Source organism: Amphiprion ocellaris, chromosome 3 (genome assembly GCF_022539595.1).
Source record: "Amphiprion ocellaris isolate individual 3 ecotype Okinawa chromosome 3, ASM2253959v1, whole genome shotgun sequence".
Lineage (NCBI taxonomy): Eukaryota > Metazoa > Chordata > Actinopteri > Pomacentridae > Amphiprion > Amphiprion ocellaris.
Window position 1 is genome coordinate 14287570 of NC_072768.1, and position 25763 is coordinate 14313332.

General features: G+C 38.3%; 3 protein-coding genes across 3 annotated transcripts; all 3 read right to left on the bottom strand.

Moving 5' to 3' along the window:
- Positions 1–123: 123 nt before the first annotated feature.
- LOC111577285 (unconventional myosin-Va-like) lies at positions 124–16156 on the bottom strand. Its single transcript, XM_023283462.3, has 40 exons — positions 15995–16156; positions 15516–15626; positions 14771–14942; positions 14347–14491; positions 14101–14257; positions 13875–14018; positions 13396–13477; positions 13156–13263; positions 12690–12796; positions 12313–12578; positions 12142–12223; positions 11914–12054; positions 11656–11781; positions 11082–11165; positions 10639–10764; positions 10330–10427; positions 10126–10212; positions 9881–9989; positions 9551–9762; positions 9309–9465; positions 8526–8765; positions 8128–8376; positions 7366–7459; positions 7133–7275; positions 6811–6924; positions 5870–6004; positions 5709–5765; positions 5222–5449; positions 5011–5078; positions 4301–4375; positions 4022–4220; positions 3691–3784; positions 3445–3588; positions 3172–3326; positions 3004–3093; positions 2757–2907; positions 2391–2673; positions 1199–1373; positions 1032–1112; positions 124–932 (listed from the first exon to the last, which is right to left on the bottom strand). Exons 1-40 carry the CDS (start codon positions 16019–16021, stop codon positions 780–782), a joined length of 5469 nt encoding a protein of 1822 aa, XP_023139230.2. The 5' UTR covers positions 16022–16156; the 3' UTR covers positions 124–779.
- Positions 16157–18394: 2238 nt separating this feature from the next.
- LOC111577276 (cAMP-regulated phosphoprotein 19-like) lies at positions 18395–20411 on the bottom strand. Its single transcript, XM_023283448.3, has 3 exons — positions 20243–20411; positions 19606–19728; positions 18395–19508 (listed from the first exon to the last, which is right to left on the bottom strand). Exons 1-3 carry the CDS (start codon positions 20285–20287, stop codon positions 19338–19340), a joined length of 339 nt encoding a protein of 112 aa, XP_023139216.1. The 5' UTR covers positions 20288–20411; the 3' UTR covers positions 18395–19337.
- A 1215-nt stretch (positions 20412–21626) lies between these two features.
- Positions 21627–25297, bottom strand: rsl24d1 (ribosomal L24 domain containing 1). Its single transcript, XM_023283456.3, has 6 exons — positions 25139–25297; positions 23004–23117; positions 22847–22919; positions 22684–22747; positions 22434–22519; positions 21627–22022 (listed from the first exon to the last, which is right to left on the bottom strand). Exons 1-6 carry the CDS (start codon positions 25217–25219, stop codon positions 21946–21948), a joined length of 495 nt encoding a protein of 164 aa, XP_023139224.1. The 5' UTR covers positions 25220–25297; the 3' UTR covers positions 21627–21945.
- Positions 25298–25763: the final 466 nt, after the last annotated feature.

Genomic DNA, 25763 nt, shown 5'->3' on the forward strand with positions numbered 1-25763 from the left:
GAGGAATGAGGAAACCAGAAAATATTCTAATATAAAAAGCTGGAATCAAAGAATTTTGACCTATTTTTGTTAAATAATAACAAAAAAAAAGTTTATAAAAAAAAAAAACTCAAACCAAGGAAGTGTTTATCAAAATAGTTGCGGTTTAATTTAGTATCAGTTAAATACATATACAGTTGAATTATTTTTTGTTTCTTTACCATACCATAAGTAGCTCTAGAAATAGAGTTCCTGAATTTTATGCCAATACATTTTTAACATGTGAATTAAACACACATTAACATTTTAAAATGTCTCATGATTGTGTATTTTTTAAATCTGTCCACTGAGACACTCCAATTCATAGTTTTCAGGATGCGTTTATAGACCCCAATAAGCAGAGGGATGTCATTTGCCAATGTTTAAATGTCAAATGTCACATTTCATTCTTTGAATTTATATACTATAGCAAGAAATATCCGACACATGAACGTAAGACTGAGCCAGTGTGTTGACAAAATATTCAGCAACACAAGTTGCCCCAAGTGTAGCAAGAGATGACCTTTAAGAGACGTTTTTTGCATATTCTATTTGTGTAGTTACTATTCTTTGGCTTTGCAACACTAAAAACATAACGCGCAGAAGTGTGTAAGCAGCCAATCCGATTTTTGATCAGATTGCTGGAGCTAATGCTGTCATAAAAATATTCTGCTAGATACAAACTTTGGTGACAAACAGTGTTTGGTGTTTTTACTCTGAGGAGAAGGGAAGAAGAGAAGAAGGTGTCAGAGGTCACTGATTTAAATTCGGGTCAGGAAGCTCAGTTTAAGGCTCGCAGGGATCTGAATGGTCTCCAGAGCCACAGACGACGGTGTGAACGGGACGGTGACAGAGAAGATTTTCTTGGTGTCCATCATTAAGGCGGCTGACTCACCTCTGTCTTTCAGAAGGTTCTATATATAAGGTAAAAAAAACAAAAACAAAGAGGAAATTTGATAAACAATATTATCAAACGTAAAACTGAGAATAAAAGAGGACAAAACTTTGCTCACTTTAATAGTTTCAATGAAACCAGTTGTCACTCGCTCTTCAAACTCAATCACTGGGGTGTACAAGGTCAGTACTTTAAGAATCTGCAGAGAAAAACAAACAATGATAAGAGCACTGGCAAAACATTACATGTATGTATTGAAACAGCTGAGCTTTACTGGTGATGGACCTGTGATGTGGTCAGGGCAGTGCTCATGGTGCAGATAGCTCGAGCATCTGCTTCAGTCTTCTTCTTGATCTGTAGAAGCTGTGCAGCCTGAATGAGAGGCTCCAGAGCCTCCTTTGCTCCGCAGTCAGTCAGCTCCCGCTCTGTCAGCCATTCCTCCAGCTGCCAAACATTGTACCTGAAGCAAGAATATTACCAGCGTTAACAAAGCTGGAAACTCACATTTGAAAGCACAAAAGCCACAGTGGATGGGATTATTATCTGGCTCGGTCATTCTAAATCATTTTCTCCTTGGATTACTTCATGTAAAACATTAACTTTCTTTATTAGTTACTATTACAGAGGTCCATTTAATGCCCTGCCAGTCAAAACAAAACACATTTTATTCTATGCCAAACACATTTCTTCTAGGTCAGCAAAGGCACAACTCAAACTCAACCTCAGAAGGGTGTTACGTGCGGGTTTTCTATTTATAGAATATTGTCTCAGCTTAAATTTTATATTTTCATAATATAGTGCCCTCATGAGGCCAAAGAGTGTAATCTCAAAACTTTGTAACCACAGACCAACAGGTGAGTCTGTCAGCAGAGCAGTGTTCAGTCTCACAAATTCCAAATTTCCAAGATATCAAAATTATCTCAGAAAAAATTTGTAGTAAATGTGCTTAAAAATAATTCTAAACATATCCTAAATATCTCAATTTGATTTAGTAGTCATAAACAATGGTGCTGTATATTTCATTCACATAATTTCATACAAAATTTGCAAAATAGAGTTTCAAATAAAGTGTCAAAACAAGAGGATACATTATATGCAGTATATGTTTTCCAAACTTGATTTAAACTCAGAGGTACATAGAGCTAGGAGCCTTATTCACAATACAGCCAAACAATATATGATTTACTACAGTGCAATTTTGTATAAACAGGGAAAATTCAAAGTAAAACCCAGGTTTAGAGGAGGAAAATTTTAGGTCTTTGAACTTCAGACTATTTGAGAATTCTAGCACTTTAATATACCAATCAGTGTTGGGTTTGAATTCTGAAATTATGTACATGTTTTACAAGTGAATGTCACCTGAGAAAGTTTGCTTGATGTAAGCAAAGACTAACGAACTTCAATCAAAACTCCTCTTTGCATATAACTTTACTGCACAAAGTACGATATCATGGTCAGTGTGTGTTCTTTGCTGTACCTGATCTGCAGGCCTTTACTCCAGGAGCACATTTCCTTCCTTAGCAGCAAGTGGTTAAGTGTGACCGCACAGATGATGTAAAACTGCTGCTTGACCGCCTGTTTAATGAGGTCTGCGTCCAACCCATGCTGACTCATTGTGCTGTGGAAGAGGCTGAGACGTTGCAGGAGGACCTCCACTGTAACAGCCTCCTCTCCTGTGATGCTTGGGCTTTTCTTCCTCAGGCCTGTTGGTTTGGACCCTAACACGCCCTGGATTGTCTCGTGCTCCAGCATGCTTGCCACTACACATAAGATACGAATGGAGGGAGACTTCAGACTTAAAACAACATGATGTAAAATATAATGTTTAGTGAGATCTCCTCACCTATGAGAGGCTGCAGGATGTCCTCCATGCATTTGATGAGCTGACGGTAAATTTGGATGGCCAGATCACCAAATACCTGCTGGTACTCTGACAGTTCAAAATTGGCCAAGCAGTGCTCATTCTGTTTAGGAGTGTTGTGCATCATGAAGACCTGCAGTATACAGGGGTTGTACAGGTATCAAGCGTTAGTTAAAGTGCACGTACAGCAGTAATCATGACACTGGTATAAACGTCTTCTCAAGCTTACCTCGTCTCCACTGTACTGCTTCAGACAGTGCAATATCCTGCATGTGTTGGCCAGCCAGAAAGACACCACTTCAAAATCATTTCCTCTTCTCTATAGAAACAGTAAAAATTTGTTAAAAATGATCACAATACTCACATTGTTTACACAGATTAAAGTTATATACTGCACCTTAATGACCCCTTTAATGCTGCTGATGGTGGCATTGAGCAGAGAGCTGACTCTTTGATCATCATTCACGTTGTCTGCATATCGCAGGCACATGAAGATGATGTAGGCTGGAAGTCCTGGCGTGAAGCTGACTGCTACACCACGAGGCTTCAAATCTGAGAAGATTGTAACATTTTACAGCAAAACACTCAAATGTGGTATTCTTAATGTGTGGAAAAACTTTGACAAAAGTTTCAGAAAAGTATTTGTATGAACAATAAATGTTTGGCCTACCTGTAACCAGATTCTTAAGCAACCAGCTCTCATCTCCCTCCCTGTACTCCAACATGCCCCGGTACTCTTTCTCCTTGCGTGTGATATTCACTGCTCTGACGGAAGCGTTCGTCACAGAGACACTACTCTTTCGCTTGGCATTCGCTAAACACAGCAGTGACACAATATGAGCAACGACAGGATCAATGTTATTCAATATTATTTCGAAGATATGTGAATACAAGTGCCAACAGTCCATGTGATTACCTTCAAAATCTTCAACCTTTTTCATGTAAAGTTTAAGCTGTTTTTTCAGCTTGCGTATGGTTTTGTCTTGTTTTTCTCCTTGCTCCATGAGTTCCTAAAATTATGCAAAAAAACTAACAAAGTGTTGGGCCAAACAAAATGTTCATACATGGCAGAAAAGTGAATTTTTGAAATTATATTAAGAACATCAATAGCAAGTTACAGATCCTGTTGCAGACTGACATATTTATTCTGGCAGAGCTCTGAATTGTGAAATAAATAACATAGATACTGGTAAAATGTGTATGAGTGATATATGTTGAGGGTCTAGACTGACAGTAAGTAAACCCACCAGGTTCTCTTTGGTGAGCCGTGTGATCTCATGATTCAGGCTCGCCTCAATTCGAGCATCTTCAGGCAAAAGGAGACTCTGAGCCAACAGCTTCTGCTGCTGCTCCTTTTCACCCTTTAGCTTCTTAACCTCCTCAACCAGCGTCCTGCACTTGTCACTGTGAACACGATCCTGCTCCTGCATTTGGCACTCCAGAAGCCTGGAGGATGGACAGATAGATCAGTTCCATGTAGCATTAACATGCTTGAAGGCACTGAGAACAGAATTTCAGTTCATTACCTGTTGGTCTCTTTTAGGCCTTCGTAAGCGAGCCACAGTTCTCCATCTTCATTTAGTGTGTGGATGTCAGTAGATCTGAGGAGGAAGGTCAGAAAATGAAGATGATACATGCAGGTTTCTGGTTCACAGCGCAAAATTTCAGACTTTTTATAGGTCTTTGTAATTGTAAACAGAACACAATTTAATACTGGTATAATGATTAGAAAAATTATAGCGCGAATTGAAATCGAGAAGGGACAATATGTCCTAAAATAATTTATTATATTAAAATTTTCCAGTTCTTTCCAACAGTAATTTAGAGTGATATATTTAACTAAATTAATCAGACTGGAAAGTAAACAAGCAAAATAAAATGGAAAGATGAATTAACCAATAAAAAAAGAATAATTCTTTTAAGTTTCTGCTGTAATTGGCAGTGGCCCATTATAAGATGATGTATTAGAGGTTCTAGTTGTGACATTGCTTTGACAAAAACGGATTGAACGGCTTCATGTGAGCACACTCCACTGTCACAACAATCTCACTTTTAGTTAATATCTCCTTATTGCCAGCAGTCACAAAAACATTACAAACATCACTGCCTACAGTAGGTAGGCAGCATCTAATTCATTTTAATACCATCTTTGCTCTGTTTTTAAGACAACGAATTCAGTGCTTTTCAAGACCTGTAGCGAGCAGGTAGAATTTAACAAAAAGTCAAGTGGTCTTACCTGTCAACATCTTGAAATGAGGGGATTTCACTGAGATCTAACTTCACAGCTTCTCCCAGCACAGAATCCTGAAAGTCAGTTCATGTACGATAAACAATTTCTATTAATACATTGAATTCTATCCAATTATTACTGTCAAAAGCCTGAAAATTCTTAATGAATACTCCTGATATAAAATAAAAATAATGACAAATTTCATTTAATATCTCACCCGATGTTTAAGAGCCTCTTGGCGGACCATGTGCGAGCGAAGGAGCAGCACTTCCTCTTTTCGCATTTCCAGCTCTTCATTGGAAGAAGTGAGTTGCTCCATCAGTACGTCGTAGGGCATCGAGCCAGGAGCAGGGGGCATTAAATCAGTGCTCTCAGTGGTTAGAGACTTTCGCAGCTCATTTAGATCCTGCTTTAATTTCTTGTTCTCAGACTCCAGCTCATGTCGCTGCATTAACACAATTAAAAACATAAACAGATCAAACATCCACAAATGTTTGTCATCTCAATTCAATTTTCAGTATTTCAAATAAACTGTCAGAACTGTATTAATGTGCTTGACAGACTAGTGTGTTTTATTAAACAAAACTGTGAATTAGGCAGTGTGCTCCAGCACTCCTTTTGTACTATAAAATTAATACTTTTTTTGGACATCTTATGTTTGGGATGTTGAAACAGATGTTGAATCCAAATTACTTGAGTCACACCTTTAGTGTTTCCAAGTCCAGTTCTGCTCTGCCAACAGTTCTCTGCTCCTCCACTTCCTTTTCAGAAAAATATACATATAATGCAAACATCAAACATGCTTAAGGATAAATGTCTGTTTAGTCATTTTCATTTTTACAATAAGAAACCAGGTGTTTCATACTTTTGCCTTCTCTTGCTGGGCTTCTTCTCTTTTATCCAGCTGCTGTAATAGTGACTGTTTGTCCTGCTCCAGTTCCTTCACTCTTCTCTGGAGCTTCAGGAGGATTGGCAGGTCAACCGTAGTCTGGGTCTCATCCTAACAAAACACAGCAAGCATTTGCTGATGAATCTCTTCACAAATTAACTAGAATGCTGCACTAATAGGATTATAATAGAGACTAGCTCAGAAAAAAAAAATCTTCCCACAGCTGTTTCAGGGAAGGAGTATCCAGTCATTAGCACATGCTCTGCAAACCAATCAAAACAAATAGCAACACACATTAAGACTTTTCTCTATTGCTCTTCCCGTTCTTGTGGCATTTAATGTCTTCTTTGTTCTGCACATAAAGAAGTAACTAAGATGTAGAGCGTTATCTATCCCACTCTTCGTTGTAATTTAGCGAGGAGTAAAACTGATTGCTCCTCTTAACTATTTAAGAGCTAAAAATGACTATACAGAGCTATCATTAGGTTTAATGTCTGTCTCAGTAGTTTAGCTATGTATCAAGCCTTTTTGTGAGTTTTCAATATGACAAATGTGTATGGATGTATTTGTCTTATTGAAGTATTGGTAAAATCTTAATGGGGACCTCCGGAAGAGTAGCTATTGTTACGATACAGTAGCTAAGGGGGGGTCTACATAAGAAACTATTAAAATATTTCCTGTAGGCCACCATCCAACCTTCTCATCATGTCATTGAAGTAATGAGGTCAATTCAAAACCAAACCTTGTAATCTAACTACTTTTATAGTGTCCTCAGTTTTCCACTATGAAATGACTGTCACCTTTAAAAATAATAATAATTCCACAACACACCATTGCTATACTATTTGAATGTAGAGAAAATACAAATGTTTCACAGCCACCTTTAGGCCAACAGACTGTGAGTATTTCATACATACCTCTGTTTGTGCTGAGCTGTCTTCACCCTCAGTAGAGCCTAAACTCTGACTAAACTCAGATGAGTTACTGCTGTAGTTGGAGTCCGTCCTCTTGTGAGTGGATTTACTTGAGCTCTAGTCAGGAGTGAAGAAGAAAACACGTTATGGATGGATCTTTTAGGAAAATAAATACTTTGAACACCAGTATTGTAGTAACATTTTACTTCACCTTGGTATTGGTAACTGGTTTTAGTATGTTCTGTCTGCAAATGTGGTTTTACATCCATCAAATCAACAAATGTTGCCATTTGAGCACTAAGTGAAGTCAAAATAAATTCCTTACAATGTTGAGATCCATCTCCTCCTTCAGGTCGCGATGCCGCTCCTCCAGATGCAGGTGTTCACTCAGTAGAGTTTGGTAACGAGAACGCTCCTCGGTCAAGTCCTTCTCCAGTTGTTTTGTGTTGTCAACATTGGTTTTAATTTCTGAATCAAGAGTTCCGTTTTATGTATTTGTGTATTCTAAATGTAGGTATTACCGGTGAACTGTAAAGGCTGAGATAATATGTTCCATACCTGTCAACTGTTGGGCTTGTTCAACGATTTGCTTGTTCAGCTCATCTATGTTGTTATTCAACGATGTGTTCTTCATGTTAAGCTCGTCTACCACCTGGTTGTGAGAAGAGACATACTTGTTTATAGCAGTTTTTCCTATTCATTATAACTCTTCATTATACGCACAGCAAAATAACCTACTAAGTCCAGAAAATGCTCAAAGGGCAAAATGTTCCTACTTTTTGTTTCATTCTGATCTGTTCTAAGTCAAAGGCATCCAAATAGACACTATTATTACATATTTCATTTTATTATAAGTTCATGAATGAATCCTATACTGCCGTAGCTGGTTGGTAGTGACCTAGATGCTAACGTTAAAAATGTTCCAATCTTTCAATAACCTTCTAGGTAAGCAAACTTTTTCCTAACATTATAGTCAGCAGTACAACGTACTACACAATACAAATAAATGTAGCAATACACACACAAAATCTGATTTACAGAAAAACAGTGTAAGCATTAAAAGACTCACTAACACATTGACTGGAGCGGAGAAAAGGTACAAAGCCCTGCTGCAAGGCCTACTGTAATAGTCAGGGGGTTGTAGAGTAAAATATGATTTAAGCCAATGTCATTCAAAGTACTTTGTCCACAAATGCTATGACATTATTCTGATTGTCGTTCCAAATAATTAGCAGGTAAGTAGAAAGCTCTGGCCAAATTTTCAGGCACTTGAGTTGGGTAAATTAAAATTTCCCAGTAAAGACTGTGGAAGAAACCAACCTGTTGTGTCTGCTCCTTGTAGGCCTTTGTGTGCTCCTCTAGGTCTTCTTTCTCTCTGCGGGTTTGTTCCAGCTCGTGTTGAAGGAAAGAGAGCTGCTCCAGCAGGGAGGGAAGTGTTTCTGCCTTGGCTCTGGCCTCCTGCTCTGATCTACGTAGGTTTTCTATCTCTTTGCTCTGTCTATCTCTATCCGTGTTCTGGGTCTTCTCCACAGAACTCAGCTTCTCACTGAGCTCTCTGTTTTCTTTATGCTGCAGGGGGAAAATACACACACATGCTGTGCATGTGATAACAACTCCCAGTGACCCAGTGTTTCTCAGGCAGCATTTTATCTTTGTTCCAGAGTAAACAACTACCTACTACAGACAAAACTAGACATCCATACTTCCACAATACTCACCTGCTCGATGAGCTTGTGCTGCAACTGCATAATCTTGTTCTCCATGCCAACGTTGAGCTTTTTGAAGTGCTCCACAGAGCGCGCATCCACTTTCAGCTTCTTTAATTCCTTTCTGGCCCTCATGCGACGCACACAACTCTGTAACAGGATGACGGCTGCAAGGATGCGTCTGTAATGTCGCTTGACCAGCCAGCCTTTTACCCACCTCTGAATGACCACAGCTTTTTGCTCATACATCAACTGTAAAAGCAGACAAGTACACAATGTCAGGTGTGAATTGTGAAAAACAATAATCGAGTGCAAAAGGTGTTGATGCTGAAGTGAATATGAATGTATGACCACTTACAGATGAAGCAAACGGCATACATTTCATAATGGCAACATACATCAAAGTTTGAAATACTATGTATTGGTCTTCACTACCTCAACAATGTTGCACCCAGAATCTGGAACATCTGGGTTTCCTTCGAGCAAGGGATCATTTGAACTTTATGTTCAGGAGGCACAAACTCTTTAATTTTGTTTTTTTGGTGGTGGAATCTGTTTAATTTAGTTGTAGGTATTTAATATTCAACAATAATGTTCTTCTAAAACTCATACAGACTCAAAAAAAAAAAAAAAAATCTAAACATACAGCACATGAGCTATGAATCAAGGCCCTCTGAAACTGTTTCGGTAAGAAATTGTTTTAAGTACAAGACCATCCAGTAAAAGGAGATCTTAGTGTGGAATTATAACTTATTTCATATCGTGAAGTGAAATTTTAATCAAGTGTACCATTACCTTATAGTACTGCTTTCTGGCCAGGTAAGCCCTCCAGAAGCACTGAATAGTGAGAGCTGCAGAACGCTGCTGCTGGTAGCGTCTCCTTCTCGCCCACATTCGTACATTGCGCTGAATGATAACAGCTGCTCTGGTTTGCCGCATAAACTCAACATAACTGAAAGAAGAAAATTAAGAAATATGCTTAAGATATGCTTAGTGTTTCTAAACTTATTTTGCTGTTGTTTGACATCTACACTCACCGGCGTGCCTGGTGACCCCGTACATGTTTCTGAATGGTAATGGCAGATTCCTTCATCCTCAGATACTTTTTGCGGGCCAGCCAGCAGCGGATCGTCTTCTGTATACGGACACAAGCCATACGCAGTTTGTCAGACCGCAGCTTCTCCAAGTAAGCTACCTGACCAGCCCTGAAGAAGATCTTGTTTTTGCCAAACTGGTACTTCTCCTGGTCCTACAAATAAAATACAAAACACAGTGTTATACAGAACATTGTATATTTTAGTGGGTCTGTAAAAGTTATAGTTGTTTTGTCACTGACATGTTAATGCTTTCATACAATTCAGATTTACCTTTATAAGCTTTTCCAGGAGATTTTTGCAGGTCTGTTTCCTATCAGGAAGAGCATCCTTCTGCTTCATGAGGACCCGGTAACGACTAAAGAATTCCTGATAGGTCCATCTGCAATATTCATATATAAATAATAATACATATAAGACAAGCTGTATATCACATTTCTATAGGATTATGCATAGACTGAGTGAACCACCGCACACGGCCCCGCACTCTGTACCAGATGCTGAAGCTGACATGGTACCTAGATGGGAAGCCTGCCGCTGAAATCCGGATTGTTTCCAGGATGCCACATGCTCGAAGCTGCTGCACAGCCCTCACAGGGTCCAAGCTTTATATAAGATGAGATACAAACAACTGTTACAGAATTTACTGTACAACTCTTTCATTTGTGTTTCTTGAGGATAACTGTATTAAACAGAGTGAAAAGTGGAAAAATCCTCCTCACGTAAAGGGAGCTTTATCGTCATTTGGTTTGATGCAGCGAACGTAGTGAGGAGTTGTAGCATTTAGCGTGTCCATCAGCAAATGCAGGGACTGTCGAAACTAAATAAAAAGACAACAAGAAATCCTCCTAATGTAAAAATGAAAATGCATGAATGGAAAAAAAAACTTCACACTGATCAGCTGAGAATACCATTAAATTAATTTTCCAGGACGTCTCCATAATACACATCTTGTCTGAGGTTTACATAACAATGAGAACCACAACCAAGACACTATTAAATGTTATGTTGCCTCTTTGTGATGCTGTCACCTGCAGCCCAACGGTCTTCTTATTATCCCTCTGAGATGGTCCAGCTCTTCCAGTGCCGCTGCTACGTTTGCTAGGAGAACCTGTTGGCTTCTCATCATCCTCAAACAGCTTCAGCAGCAAATCAAACTGAAAAGATCATTTTCATACATTAAAGTAACAACACACTCAATGAACAGCAGGTGGCAGTGTTTTGAATCTACAAATCATAAGTAGGCCTAGGAGTATTTCCTCCAATAGTAGGGTCTGAACAATTCAAGGGTGTGTGCTTACAAACTTACAACACAAAATACTTTACAGTTATTTGCTTTTGGCCTCTCAGCAGTCGAGGAGGTGCTGGCATTAAGTTTCACTGAATACATTTCTTACCCTGACTTCCACAGAGACGAAGTGGGATATGGCTAGAAGTGACAATATAATACACAACAGAAAGCACATTATTTTACCTTGCTATGTTTCAGCACATTTATCTGCTCCTCATTGACTGTGTCCTTGTTTTTCTCCAGGAAGCCCTCACACTGGTATTCCACCTAGGACACAGAGGATCAGGTCACACAGTGTTCTCTGACTAAAAGCGCAAAGGTCAGAAATACACTGATTGCTACAGTCTCAATAAACACAATCGTCAAATATTTGTGTCAAAAGCATAAAAATTTTGATTACACAAGTAAATATGACATCACTCCATAAATCTGTCTTTCCTCCAGACTGCTTGTTCTGTTCAAGCTAGGGGGAGCTAGAGGCTATCCCAGGAAATATTTGGTCAAACAGTGAGTTATACTCAGTCTATGAAAAGGTGAACACATACAAGCACATTTGCAAGCAATTATGAGCAATCTTGAGTTCCCATTTCACCTGAACAACTGGAGAAAAGCCATTCGGATACCAACACAGCACGTAAACGTCATATATAAAGATATTAGCTTTTCTATATTGTCCCAAAACCCTTATTTTTCCAACTGTGCTAATCACTGGGATGTGCAATGCCACCTCAGCATGAGCCATACAATCATGTTTCACCTTGTCAGCAAAGTGGTGGATGATGAAAGCTCTATTTGATAACCTGGGTTTATCAAAGTGAGCATTCTGCTTCAGGAGGGTGTTGTAGAGTTTCTGTGCCCACGTGTCGTCAGAGCCTTTGGGCATCTATGGAAAGAGGAAGAGCTGACACATCAGTTAGTCACGGCATTACTCATAACTTCCAAACTTGAGGTGGTACACATTCCGGAAAGTAGCTGGACAGACTTTCACTGAAAAAAATAGAAACTCCAGTTTTACCTTGCACTCTTCATCCAGAAGGTCCAGGATGCCCAGTTTGGCCTCAATGAGATTAATGCACGGCTGGTTGTCATAGAAGTCGATTAATGTCCAAGGGATCTCCTCTTTCATGTACTCCTCCTGCTCCAGTTTGAAGACATGCTGGAGGGGAGGAATGTCAAAAATGAGTTATGAGTACTGCATGTTTTGAGTGAAAAATGAACATGACGAGCAGAAAAACACACATACCAGGTTGAACTGTTGTTGAAGCTTCTCATTGGCATAATTGATGCAGAACTGTTCAAAGCTGTTGACATCAAACGTTTCAAACCTTAAAAAAAACAAAACTGTTCCAGTTAAAAAAAACATTTCAGGCTGTCTGTGGAACATGCATGGAAAAACCTAGAAACATAAACATACCCATAAATATCAAGCACACCAATGAATGAGTGCTGCTTTACTGCAGATTTTAAGGCATGGTTAATCCTGCCCACAATCCAGCTGAAGAGTCTGGCGTAAATGTGCTTGGCTAGGGCGTCTCGGCCGTAGACCGCATTCATTTTGGAAACAGACTTAACATAGGTTTCTGTGGTCGTCTTGAGCTTTTTGTGACACAACCAGTGGGCCATTTCTTCACAGGGCACTCCCATCAGCTCACAGAAAACTATCAGGTGGGAATTATCTGGCTAAAAATACACAAACAACATTATCTTACAGTAAACACAAATACGACACATAAAATTATACAGAAGCCAGCTGTAGAGGACAAAACACTTAAAGACTGATGTGTACAGTACCGAAATGCTGCATCTGTCTGCAGAGTGATCTTTCACCTCCACATTGCTAAGGTGGAGAATAGCTGACAGAATTTGATAAATTTCCATTTGATCACTTTCACCAATTCCTACAATGAAGACAAAACAATGCAACAAATTACGACCAGTCTTGTCAGACAGTCAAAAAACAAAGAATGTATGCACCAATTAGCCACAACACTAAATACCCGCCTAATATTGTGTACATGTCACTAAACCAGTCACTAAACCCGGACCTCTAGGAGATGTTCTACTGCACCCCACAAATGCTCAATCGGATTGGAATCTGGGAAATTTGGAGGCCATGTCAACACCACTGGACTCTTTGTCATGACCCTCAGGCAGTTAATGAGAAGTTTCAATGGTGTGGCAGGACACCATCTCTCTGTGGTTTTAATATTGTGGCTGCTCAGTGTGTATGCCTTATCGAAATACAACTAACACTCACCTAAAAGCGAGAAAGCCCTCCTGGTATTGCACATCTCTTTAGCATCATCTACTCCGTCTATGACTGGGCTCTGACCCTGGTTAGTACAATGGAAGTCATCTGCACAACCTTCAAATATTAATCATAAAATATTGTATTAACATGGACCGATTGTTACAACTGCTATTGCTATTTTGACATTTTTTAAATTACTTGCAAATCTTCCTCAAAGGAAACCTAATATTTTAAAGTCCCACATACCTAACTTGAAGGCTTTGAACTCTGGTAAATGTGAAGAGGCACACAGCTGGTAGAATATGTGGTAGTTCCTTTCTCCATGGGCCTAAAGATAGTGCAAACAGATGTAAAATGATGACCAGGAAAAATACTGCAAATGCATTGAGGAAAAACTGGATGGACTGAACGCTGATGAATCCAGGCTTCAACTAAAATAATCTAAATTTGTCTTAAATAACTAGCTGATACTTGCTTTACAAAACTTAATATATTCCCATCTCTCTGAGTAAAGGGCCAAGCGGGCTGAATTCTCTGTTACATATGTGGTTTGCGAGTGCACTGCTAAGACACAGATGTTAAATGCTACATGATCATGAGAGTGTTTAAAATCAATGTACTGTGAGAAGAAATGCACGAGATCGAAAGATAGGACGAGCCACATTTAGACACTGAAGGCAGTCACCTAAAGGCATGCATGTAAAATCCATATAAATGAAATTTACCTGATACACGACTCTAGATTTTTCCAGTAAGTAGGTTCTCATGTCCGCCCCAATTATACAATGCTTCTTGTCAAACCCAATTGCAATGTACTTCCCAAAGCGACTGCTGTTGTCGTTCCTTGTTGTCTTGGCATTTCCAATGGCCTAAATAAAATATACATACAATTCTCAGTAGGATTTGTCATCTTATACTTTCATCGTACTTTCCTGCAGAGTTAAATATTACCTCCATGATGGGACTGGATGCAAGAACTCGTTCCTCGACGTTGGATTCACCGGAGGAGCAGCTGACTGTGGCAAAGTAACGCATTGCGTACTTAGCAGAGACAGTTTTTCCAGCCCCAGACTCACCACTCACGATGATGGACTGATTTCTTTCATTTCTGCATGATAAATGTGATAGCATATAGACCAATTGTCAGACAAATTTGCTCTCAAATGTAAAATGAAATGTATTTTGCGATGTCACAACCTGGCCATCTGTTTATATGCTTCCTCTGCTACAGCAAAGATATGAGGGTCCATATCCCCCATATTTTGCCCACTGTAGGCATTGATGATGTCAGTGTCATAGATAGGAAGGCTCTCATAAGGATTGATGGCAACCAGGACAATTCCTAGAATCCACAAGTAGAAAATTTCTCCATTAGACAATTAGAAGCATTATAAAATTCTATTATTTAACACTGGTTCAAATTAATAAACAGTGAACCACATATATAGCTGTTTTGTGTGCATTACTTATTCTAAATTCACATTTTAGTGTTGCGTTCCTTTAAAAGCAGCACAATATTCAGCATAATGTTCTGTAGATTATGTCAGACTGTACAGCGAGCAGGGCTCCAAAGTCTACATGGACAGTGATAGTGAGAGTCAAAGGAAATGAAGCTCATTACCGCAGTATGTGTAAATCAGCTTGGAGTCGATAAAGCGCACTCTCAGGTTGTGTAGCACTGCTGGCTCATGGAGGTAGCTGAGAGCTGTAAGGTCATTTTCCCCCACCAGGATATTGGGGTTTCTTAGCGGCGGCAGGTTGTTGGTTCGAGGGTCTATTTTGTGCTCCACTGTCTGGAAAGATTCAACAAGGTAGCTTTGAGTGTGTACAACTGTAGGACAGCATTTTGCTTAAAGTTTAGGAGGAATTGAGAAAACAACTAGAGGAAAAGAGTTCAACACCACAATATTAGGATCAGCTGTACCTCAAGCTAAAGCTAACAAGCAACCAGAATGCTTGGCCTGTTCATGTTCACTCATGATAATACTCTGTCCTTATTTCCATACCTGATGTGCATGCCCTGACTCGACTACACAGCTTCTCAACCACAGAGTTTTCAACCCTAAGTGAACCTATTTTAAGGCCAGTACATAGCCTTCCTGTATTCAGACTTTTGCAGCATTGCAAAAAGAGGCCCAGGGCGTTTGTCTTGCCTGAAAATTTATGTGCATTTATCAAACAACACAGATGCCTTCAATAATCCTTCACGCACATGGAAATTTCTGAGGCTCTGTTGCCAGTGTTCTTGCAGAGAAATGTGCGCACAGCTTTCTGACAGAACACCACACACCCATTTCCACCTCAGTGCCTCCATCTCCTGTGTGTGACTGTGTGTGTGTGCAGTATGTGACATCTGACAGTCTCACCGTGCCATCCTCCAGCTGCAGAGACAGTGTCAGGTCTCCGGGAGTGTAGTCTTTGATGAGCTCTGCTGATTTCCACACTTCTTCTGCATCTGGGAGCCATACACGGGCATACTGATGGACAGAGAGGACACCGGGTCAGAGTCATTCAACCACAGTACCACAGCCCCTTGCAGTAAAACAGCGGTGTACCTCAGGAGGATAGCATGAAAGCTAACTTGAAGTCAGCAGACAGCAGTCATGCGTGTAATGTGGATGGATACGGGATGTTTGAAGTGGGAGACTTAGGGGCAAGTAATAAATGAAGATTTTAAAGAGTCGAACGTTTCGTTAAACATCTAAAACTGGCGGGTTAAATCACCATTCTCGCCAGAAATTACCGGTAACCAGTCTAATTATAGGTTAAGTAACTAACGTTAGCTAGGTAGAGGAAAACCGCTGAATAAGCCGACCAACGGGCTGATTTCACCCAGTTTTCTTACCTTGGAGTAAAGTTCAGAAGCTGCCATGTCTTCAAACTTGTTCAGTGGAGCTTCGGAAAAGTTCTCTGGCCGCAGAGTGAGGAGTGACACATTTTACCGACTCTCCGAGAAGAAAACATGAACTTCAGTGAGCTCCTCTCCTGGACTCTCCGACAGCCAGAGTAACAGTTGTCAGTCAGCCGCGCGTGCCCGGACACGTTATGCTCTCGTGCCTCCCAGCGGCCAGCGCGCGCATGTCACCTAAACACATCTGAGCACGTGGATTCAGAGAGGCGACACCTTCACTGTCACTATGATACAGCCTGAACTTTACTGATAGTAGAAGCAGGAGAATCAAAGATCACCTCTGATAATTGTCTGTTCATCATGTATAAAGGACCATTTTAAACAGAATTAATCTCAGATTTCAGTGATTAAAAAATTTAACCTTGTAAGACCCAAATATAGAAAAAAATATATAAACTATATATATATATATATATATATATATATATATATAGTTTTTATATATATAGTTTTATATAGTTTATATATTATCTTTATTTTTATTTTTCAGGGTTAAAACCATTTAAGAGCAAATTAGTCCAAGCCAACTTAAAGCAATAATGTAAGCAAAAACTACAGTGTTTTTTTAATATTATTTATTCAAAATAACTTGTGCACCTGACACTTTCCTCAGAGACACTATACTTCTCACATGGAAAAAACTATACGAAATACGTCCTTGATGATCGTTATATCTAAGTTATAATGTGTTTTCTATGGTAAAAGTTTAAGTTTATAACAGAATTAAGTAAGTTAATGAATTAATTGTATAGTTGCAGTATTTGAAAGTTTTTTTGTGACACTATTACAAACTGTATCATATATATATATATATATATACATACATACATACATACATACATACATACATACATACATACATACATACATACATACATACATACATACATACATACATACATACATACATACATACATACATACATACATACATACATACATACATACATACATACATACATACATACATACATACATACATACATAGATAGATAGATAGATAGATAGATAGATAGATAGATAGATAGATAGATAGATAGATAGATAGATAGATAGATAGATAGATAGATAGATAGATAGATAGATAGATAGATAGATAGATACATATATATAAACATTTAACTGATCCTGGGTGGGTATGGTCAGTAGAGAGCATAGTATGCAAATCAAACAGTATTGTGTGACTTCAGTTCAGTGTGTAAATAGGGTTAGGAATTACTTTCATTGAAAATATTTGCTTTAAAAATACTAGTATTTCCATTTGACAATACTATCTTCTATACAGTGTGCAGAATGTGACTGATGCGAGCTAAAATGGAGTGATTTTGAGAAGAAATCAGATTACAGTGACACTTTTCCAAGGAAAAGAGTAACAGTTTGGGGGGCTATAATTGCTAATTAACATTAACTAGGACTAACACACAATTAAATACATTGTTTTAATACAATTCTATAAAATAAAAACATAACTGCATTACCACCATTGTGTGCCTTTAATGTGTTAATACTGGATATTGACTCTGAATACATTTAGTATTCTATAGTCAAGTTTTTAGAGTTTATACTTACCTTAATGTTAATCTAGTTTTTAACCTGCCTGTTTTGTCTTTTTTGTTGTTGTAAGCTGCTGAATATTTGAATTTCTATCTATCTTTGTGGTGCTACATAAGCAATCAACCTTGCAAATGAACCCTTAGTTGTTCTGTATATTTGTTCAATGTGAGTACAAATACACAGCATCTGCTCTCAGTGAGGGCCAAACCCCATTTATGCACCAAAGGTTTCCTACAACATCTCAGAAGTTAAAAACATGTTATTTTTTTTTAAATATGGGTTTTTATAGTCCTCTAAAATCAGTCAGATGTGTGGGTTAGTTAAAAATTCTGCTATTGAATTTTTAAATTGAAGTTTTAAGTTTTCCTTTTCAAAATGCAATTCTACTTCATTTTTATTCTAATATAGTTTCTTGTTGACATTATGGTCTGATTACCTGGAGTACCATCTCATTTTTTTGAATTGTAATTTTAAATGCCAATAAAATATATATATATATATATATATATATATATATATATATATATATATATATATATATATATAATTTATATTTTTATATATATATATATATATATATATATATATATATATATATATATATATATATATATATATATATATATATATATATATAAATAAACTGTAGCTATTGGCCAATGTTCTAAAAATACATCAACAAAAAAAGCCTTTCTAGCTGTCACATATGTTCCAGTTGCATTATGTAGTAACACTTGAACATAAAAATTAAATGCAAGGAGACATTCAACTGAAAAAGTGTAAGATATTATGCAAAATTATTTTATTTACAAAATAAATGGCACAGTGTGACTGCACAGTAAATGCGCATCCACACTCCAGACATGTCAAGGGAGTTTCTCTTCCATAAAATCCTACGTGATTCCAGTCAGACAGTGAAAGACATTTCAGGCAAGATTCACAACTAAGATTCTCACTGAGGGAGCAAATATTGCTCAAGAGGAACAACGGTTCATTACTTTTAAGGCCATTTTAGAGGTCAGGGTGAGATGGAGACCAGCAGCAAGTCATTGCAAACCAATGTTACTGATGTGAACTAAACACAACTGGCTACAAAGCATGTATCATCTAGTGTTCAGTACTTTGAAAGCACTGAATTAAATAGCATCACACAGACAGGACGGGATACAAACAAGATTAGAAAAAAAAGGAGGATTACTTCACTTTTCACGATTTAAACAGACATGCCTCCATATGAGCACATGAACAGTTGCAAAGGAAAAGACTACAAATTACACTTTTTTACAATTACAATTTTGCCTCAGTTATCAGTAAAACAGAGGAAGAAGATTCCTTTGCACTAAAGGAAACAAAAGCTTCACCAAAGTTCTTCAACTGCTGTTAAAAAATTTGTATGGAGGCATATATCCTTAAAAGTGAAAATGTTCTATGAAAATAAGAAAACATTAACATCCATTCATATTTACGAGTGTGATATGCTCAGAAATCAAGAAGTGTTCAGTTTTGTTTAAGATCTTGAGAAACATTTTCAGCTACTACTTTGCTGGACTTTTCTTATTGACAGTTAGGTGCCTGACAATCGCCATTTGTTCTCAAGTATTTGGCTTGGTATACAACTTGTTCTTAGAGAATACATACAATGGAGAAAAGTAATCAAAACATAAACAGCAGGTAGAAATTGAGCGGGCGCTGGAATGGTAGCAAAACAGTAAACATTGAACCATCAACCAGCCAGTTTGCTGGCCACGATGGAAGTCTTTCTTTGAGGCAGGTCCTGAGGTGTTGGGATGTGGTCCCCTGTGATCTCAGTCTTCTCCGTTGGGGCTGATGGCAACTGTTTATTCTTCATTTTTGCCTTGGCCATGTTGTAGTCACCAGAGTCAAAATACTTTTGCTGGACAAACAAAGAAACCACACAATGAGAATTACCTGCAAGACCCTAAAAGCTGGCTATTTTTAAGTAGGTTACCAAGTATAGATGAGAAACACACCCCCTTCTGAAGTCTTTTTCTGAGAAAGTCTGAGCCTCCATGCTTAGGTGCTAGGTTGGGATACCTGGCCTTCAGTTTGGCCTCCTCTGCTTTCTCTGGGCTGATTACTTTGTCCTCCATTTCCTGTTAAAAGAGCACAGAGCGTATGGATGACAAATTCTAAACTCTGCTAACTTGAAGGGTACAAAACTTAAGTTTCTTTAGAAATGCTTATGTTACCAGGAAAGAAGTCAAAATATATATTCTAGCAGCAGCAGCAGCTAGGATGACTGCCGATTATTTTTCATATTTTGCAGGCGCCGCCATGAGGGAAACTCCAACTGGTGATTGAACTAGCATTAATCTTGCCGTGTAACTTAGCATGATGAGCTCAGTATAAATAAATGTTAGTTTAGTTTTCAATTTATTTACAAGGGATTACGATCATCTGCAACCAAAACAGCACAATTTAGCAAGACCAACAAACGCTAGAAGCAAATTAGCTAATTACTTGGCGATAGCATCGGTGTGGACATTAGCCAAGATTAGCTACCAGCTAACTAGCTCGGTGCTAGCCATCTGCAGATTCGACGCGCTAGCATCGGTGGCTAACTAGCGTTAACGTTGGTTAAATTTTAAGTTCGTCATTAAAATTTACCTGCTGCTCATCCAAAGTCCTCGTTCCTTCAACTTCCTCAGACATTACTGTGCTGAATCCCCGCTCTGCTCGCTAAAATGTGGATGTAGCCGCACAACACAACCAGCTCCCGTAGAAAACGAACGGTAGCGTTAGCAGCAACGAGGCGGGCGATGGCAGCAGCCTGTCAGGCAGCCTGTCTAGCAACAGGCCGGTGAATCGATGCCAGAGACACAGATGGGAGCGTCACCAGGGCCATAGATCATTTATGAAAGCCTTGAGGGGACTTCAGTAAAATTATAATGTACATTTGAAAATGTAATTCCACAATAGCAAAATGGTTTTATTTCAATGAAATAACTTGATATTGATTTGAAAAGGTGCCACAAAAGGAGAAGAGTAAATAATACCTATACATGTGTTGACTCAGCACCTGCCAATATAAATGAGAAAGACTCAGCTACAGTAGAATAAGCATTCCAAAGCAAAACATGCCTGAGATTACTGTATCAGTTCCATTAAGTTTAGAATTTTCATACTGTGCTTAAATTTAGCCCTTTTCTTTGCAAAAATAGACACTTCCACCATGAATTGATGCACAAAGGGCACAAATTGGTGCATAAAAATTTACCGGAAAGCAGAGAACACAGAAAATCAAGCATTTTGCTTGAGAAGGAACACCCCGATTAATGTGGTCCCCTCAGTATCTGAACAAAACCAAACCCATACCTTCATCATGACCTGAACTTGCCAAGTGACAAATCAGGCTGTTCTTTTGCTATAAAGTGGAAATGTGTAAGTTGTTGGTCTGTGGCGAGCCTTACAACACAGCTTTGGTTGGTGTTGCTCCAAATGCTGAGAACACTACAACTGAAAGTGTAAGAAGCAATATGTCTAACTTAAAAAAAATATCTCAAAAAATGTTCTCAGACATCAGACATCACGGCTTGCCAGTTAGAGAAGTTGTTGTGAGATCTATGAACTCTTCGGCTCAATCACCACCCACGATCCCACTGATGAAGCTCCTGCCATCACTACCATCCAGGACTGTCTGACAACCACCACCAGACTCTGCTGTTATTTTCTACTCCAGCTGCTTCTATAAGTACCATCCGTGATCATTGTGTCATTTTGGCTTCAATGAAACAGCAGAGCAGCCAACATCTTTCCTTTTACCAAACTGCTGTGGCTCCAGCTCCACCAAGGGCCCCTAACCTTTCTTTACAACTTAACTGAAATTAGGGGGGTTTAGCAGCAAAATTCCCTGTAGAACATAAAAGTAAAATGGCTTATGGTTTGCTAAACTTAAACTTAAATTTTCAACCCATTATTAGTTTCAGCAGTCTTGTTTAGCTATGTTTATTGTGGGATAAACGTCACAAAAAAAGGATGAGAAGAACAAAAATTCCCAAAAGATTCTTTATTACCTTTTAACATTTTCTACATTACTGTAATACATTATACTTTGCAACAGGATAAATGTTTCAGAGCCTCAACTACCACATAGCAATGAAAAAAGAAAAAGAAAGCCGGGAAGCATGCAGCAAGGAAGGTCTCTGTTGGGTAAATGCATTCAGTCCTATTACAGCCGTTTAAAACTGAATGCATCTCTGTGTCCATCTTCTGTTATTTGGACATTTGAATTCCAAACAGAAGCACAATATAATATGAAGCCAACTTGGACTTGAGTTTTGTGATGCAAAATGACCCCCTTGGGTATACGATTAGTCATCTTCACCTCCCATTTCCACATCTTCTTGTAACTTCTGCACCATTTTGTCTTCCATTTGTTTGGCCTTTCCTGTAAAATCAGACAAAATGCAAAACATGTTTGAAACGCATGCTAATCATTGCAACATTCATTGCACAGCTTTAGTCTTTCCCCAATTAGATGATCATCTTCTATTAACCTGTAACTGACAAATACCTATCAGTGTACATTTATTTCTCTTTACAGTAAACCCCCAATTTATGGGGGGAGGGAAGGAAAAGCATGAAAATAATCTTCTTGTTTTTCTGTGTGATTAGTAGGTATATTTTGTTCAGTGTATCAAACTTGATTTTCTTCCTTATTCTAAATGGAATATCCATTAATGTCTCCTGAAGTCTCACTCAACTGTAGAAAGTTTGTATTAAGCTCAGTGTCACCAAATCACATTACTTGTAGATTATTACACAATTTTTAAATATAACTTGACAAAATGTTGTGTACCTGCATGTGGTGCTTTGATAAGATGAATATTCTTCTTCACTTCGTTGATGGCCTCTTCTTTCTCCAACTGTTTGCCCTTCTTTAATCTATACACCAGAAACAAAAAACAGTTAAGGCAAAGCAACGCTATTTTCTAAATTCTGTAAATGCCATACTTGTTTTTAAAATCTATTACACATAAAGCAGCAGCCCTAAGTTTCAAAAATATGAACTTAAGACAATTCATGCCTAAGAAAAACAAACTGCTTACCTGTTCATGATAAATCTTGCCTGTCGTTTCTGTTTGATTTCCTCCACCTTCTTCATTGCTTCCACTGAAAAGGTTAACAGTCCAAACATGAAAAATGCTGCCCAGAAAACAAACAACCACGTTTTTCCACACTGTGCTTCGAAGAAGTAAATTTATACATTACCTGTCTTGTCCCACAGCTGTCTGTTATATTTAACAGGAATATTTCTGCGTTTCTCAAACTCCAAAGAGTTATCCTGAAAGACAACATGTTTGTTAGATAAGGAACAGTAAAACAAATCAATGACTCTGAAAAGCTGTTCTACAAATAACCAACTCACCACTGTCAGCTCCTTTCCTGATGCCTTTCTGAATGCCTTGGTCCATCTGGTCTTTCTTGGGTTTCGCTTCTTCTTGAAGTTCTTGTGGCATTTTGATTTGCAGAATCTGAATGTCTACATTGTATTAAAAAGCAAGAGGAAAAACATAACGTAAGATTTAATTAAACAAAAATGGATGCGACTATTAACAGGTAAACTGTAGGCAGAACAAACTACAAATATCCTGCATTAAAGACTTGATACTACAAGTGTTGAAAGCTACAAGCTCTCCCTCTTTATACATACTTTATATAAGCCACATGCCAGTTGACATCAGCTTATCACAGAAACATCAGTATTAGTGTTCAGATAGACTGATAAGTAACAACCTACGGCAGTAAAGAAATATCAACTGCATGTCTAGTTGTTATAAACTCGATTTAAAGGTGTCCCCATCAAAAGTTTTCATGCTATGTGCTTATGTTATTGTAGTTACTGGATCAGATTTTGGAACAACTAGTTCAGCATCAGCCTAAAAAAAGCAGTGTCCATAGGAGTACAATAACTAACTTTAATAGTTTTCCAAATTCAGTTTTGTCTTAATGACCATATGGTTTCAAATTCAATGTTTTCAAAGCAGGTTAGACAAAGTTTATGGCCTAATTAAATATTTCTGAAAGTAACAGCAACAAAAAAAAGACGTCATGTGGTTTACAACTACAAAGTAACATTTCATCTCACAGAATCTGTGATTTTCTTCAAATCGTTTCTTAAAGTCAATTTTATAGACTTGCTTTTATGTGAGGTCTTTACTGTTTATTGCTACAGTAGTTTGCGCTTTGTCTTCTCTGTCCTCTTCCTATCTGTACCTCTCTGGAGCTGCACAGGTAACCTGCAGCTACTTCTTGCAGCAACCTGTCCAGTGTTTGTTTTCTTGATAGCTGTGTGCCTGTCTCTGCTATCCTTTTCTCTACTCACTTGACCCTAATCGATAGAGACAGACCGCCACTAACAATGGTTCTGCTGAAGTTCTCTTCCCGTTAAAAGGGAGTTCTTCTCCATTATAGCCACTATTATTCCATTGGAGGGAATATTCAGACTCAGTGGGTTTCCATGTATCATGTTATGTGGTCTTACTTAATCTAATTATTGTTTTTTGGCATGTAGACCAGATTAGACCAGGTCCAGATCAAAAACCGCTGAACACAGAGTGGTCAAATCTGAACAACATTATGTCAGACAAGCTACAGCATACAAAACACAAGCTCTGATTTATAAAACCTTTATTTTTTATGTAAACACAAATTGAGAGACTTTGGAGGACTTTTTTTTCCCACATGTAGACCACACTGAAAAGCTCTTTGTTTCATAAATCTGAGACCTTGTTTAAAAAGACTCGTTTGGATCTGTAGAACATCCTAATGTGATGTGACTTCTGACGCGAGGAAAAGCAGTGAAATATAACTTAAATGTACATTTTCAGAAGTGGAAGACGGTTTCGCAAATTTGGAAGTGAATTTAAGACAACATTAAGCGTTTAACCTAAAGTACCCAGCGCGGTCTTACATCACCAACATGTGGAAAAAACGGAGAGTCATTGCTGCAACTTAAGTTTCCATGAATTTTTACCTTAACTGCCGAATAGAAAAGTGATGTCAGCGTCTTTACCGCACCTATGCATTTATAAAGGACATTAGCACGCTCTCAAAAACTACTACAAGCTTCACATAAATATCATAATTTTCAGGATAAAGACTATGAAGGTGTTTGCATTTGTGTTTGTACACAGTTCACAATTCCAAGCTCCTATTTCTACATTTGTAACATCAGAGGGCGCACTTACTCCATCAGCCTGAACCGAATCCTGCTTATTAAATGTCCGAGCTCTTCGACAACTCTTTTCTTATTAAGTTTAGTAATCAAGTATCATGTATCCAGCGTATATAAATAATGACGCTAACGTTTTGAGCCTAAACTCCTCGCTGTTGAGGCCGCTGATGTGTTCATTGTGGGCTCTGTCTCGGTTCCACGTGAATCCAGCACGTTAATGTTTGCAAGCTAGCATTAGCCAACCTAGCTAACGGGCCTCCGCTGACAGTCAAACAGGAGCTTCTGTTAAATTTACCGCTTTTTCACGTAGAAAGAACGAATCTTACCTTACAGTCGTTCCGTACGAACATCACCCCGTGTCCGGGGTACACTGGTCCCGAGCAGAAGTAACACTTTTCGATGCGCATTTTCCCAGCAGGACCGCTGCGCGTGGCAGCTGACAAAAACAAGACCGCCCCGTCTTCTTCTTCTACGCCTTCTTCTGCTACTGCGTCTTCTTCGGTGATCACTGAGAGCTGCAGCTCCTGGAGAACATCTGCCGCCACCTGTTGGACTTTCTGTTGCAGCTGTCAAAGCATCTACGACTGAATGATTCAACTTTGAGTAAGCTTGGACTTAAGGTTTTGCAGATTTTTTATATGCTAAAAAAAACTTTCCCTCTCACTGAGAATTAGTACGTAAGGATGACAAACTATTTATATGCTTGGATGGATATTATAATGATACAATAAAATAGAACTTAATTCCTAAACACATTCCTCAAAAAATTACAAGAGATGAGAATAAATGCATTGTCTAAAAGAGAAGCAACATAATATGACACATTACTTGAAAATAAAAAGAAGTAAATTATAGTAAAACTAAATGGAAAAGTAAGAAGTAATATTGGCAATGATAATGAAGCAGTAAAGTAATATTGTACATGAAAATTAAATATTGCACATCATTATG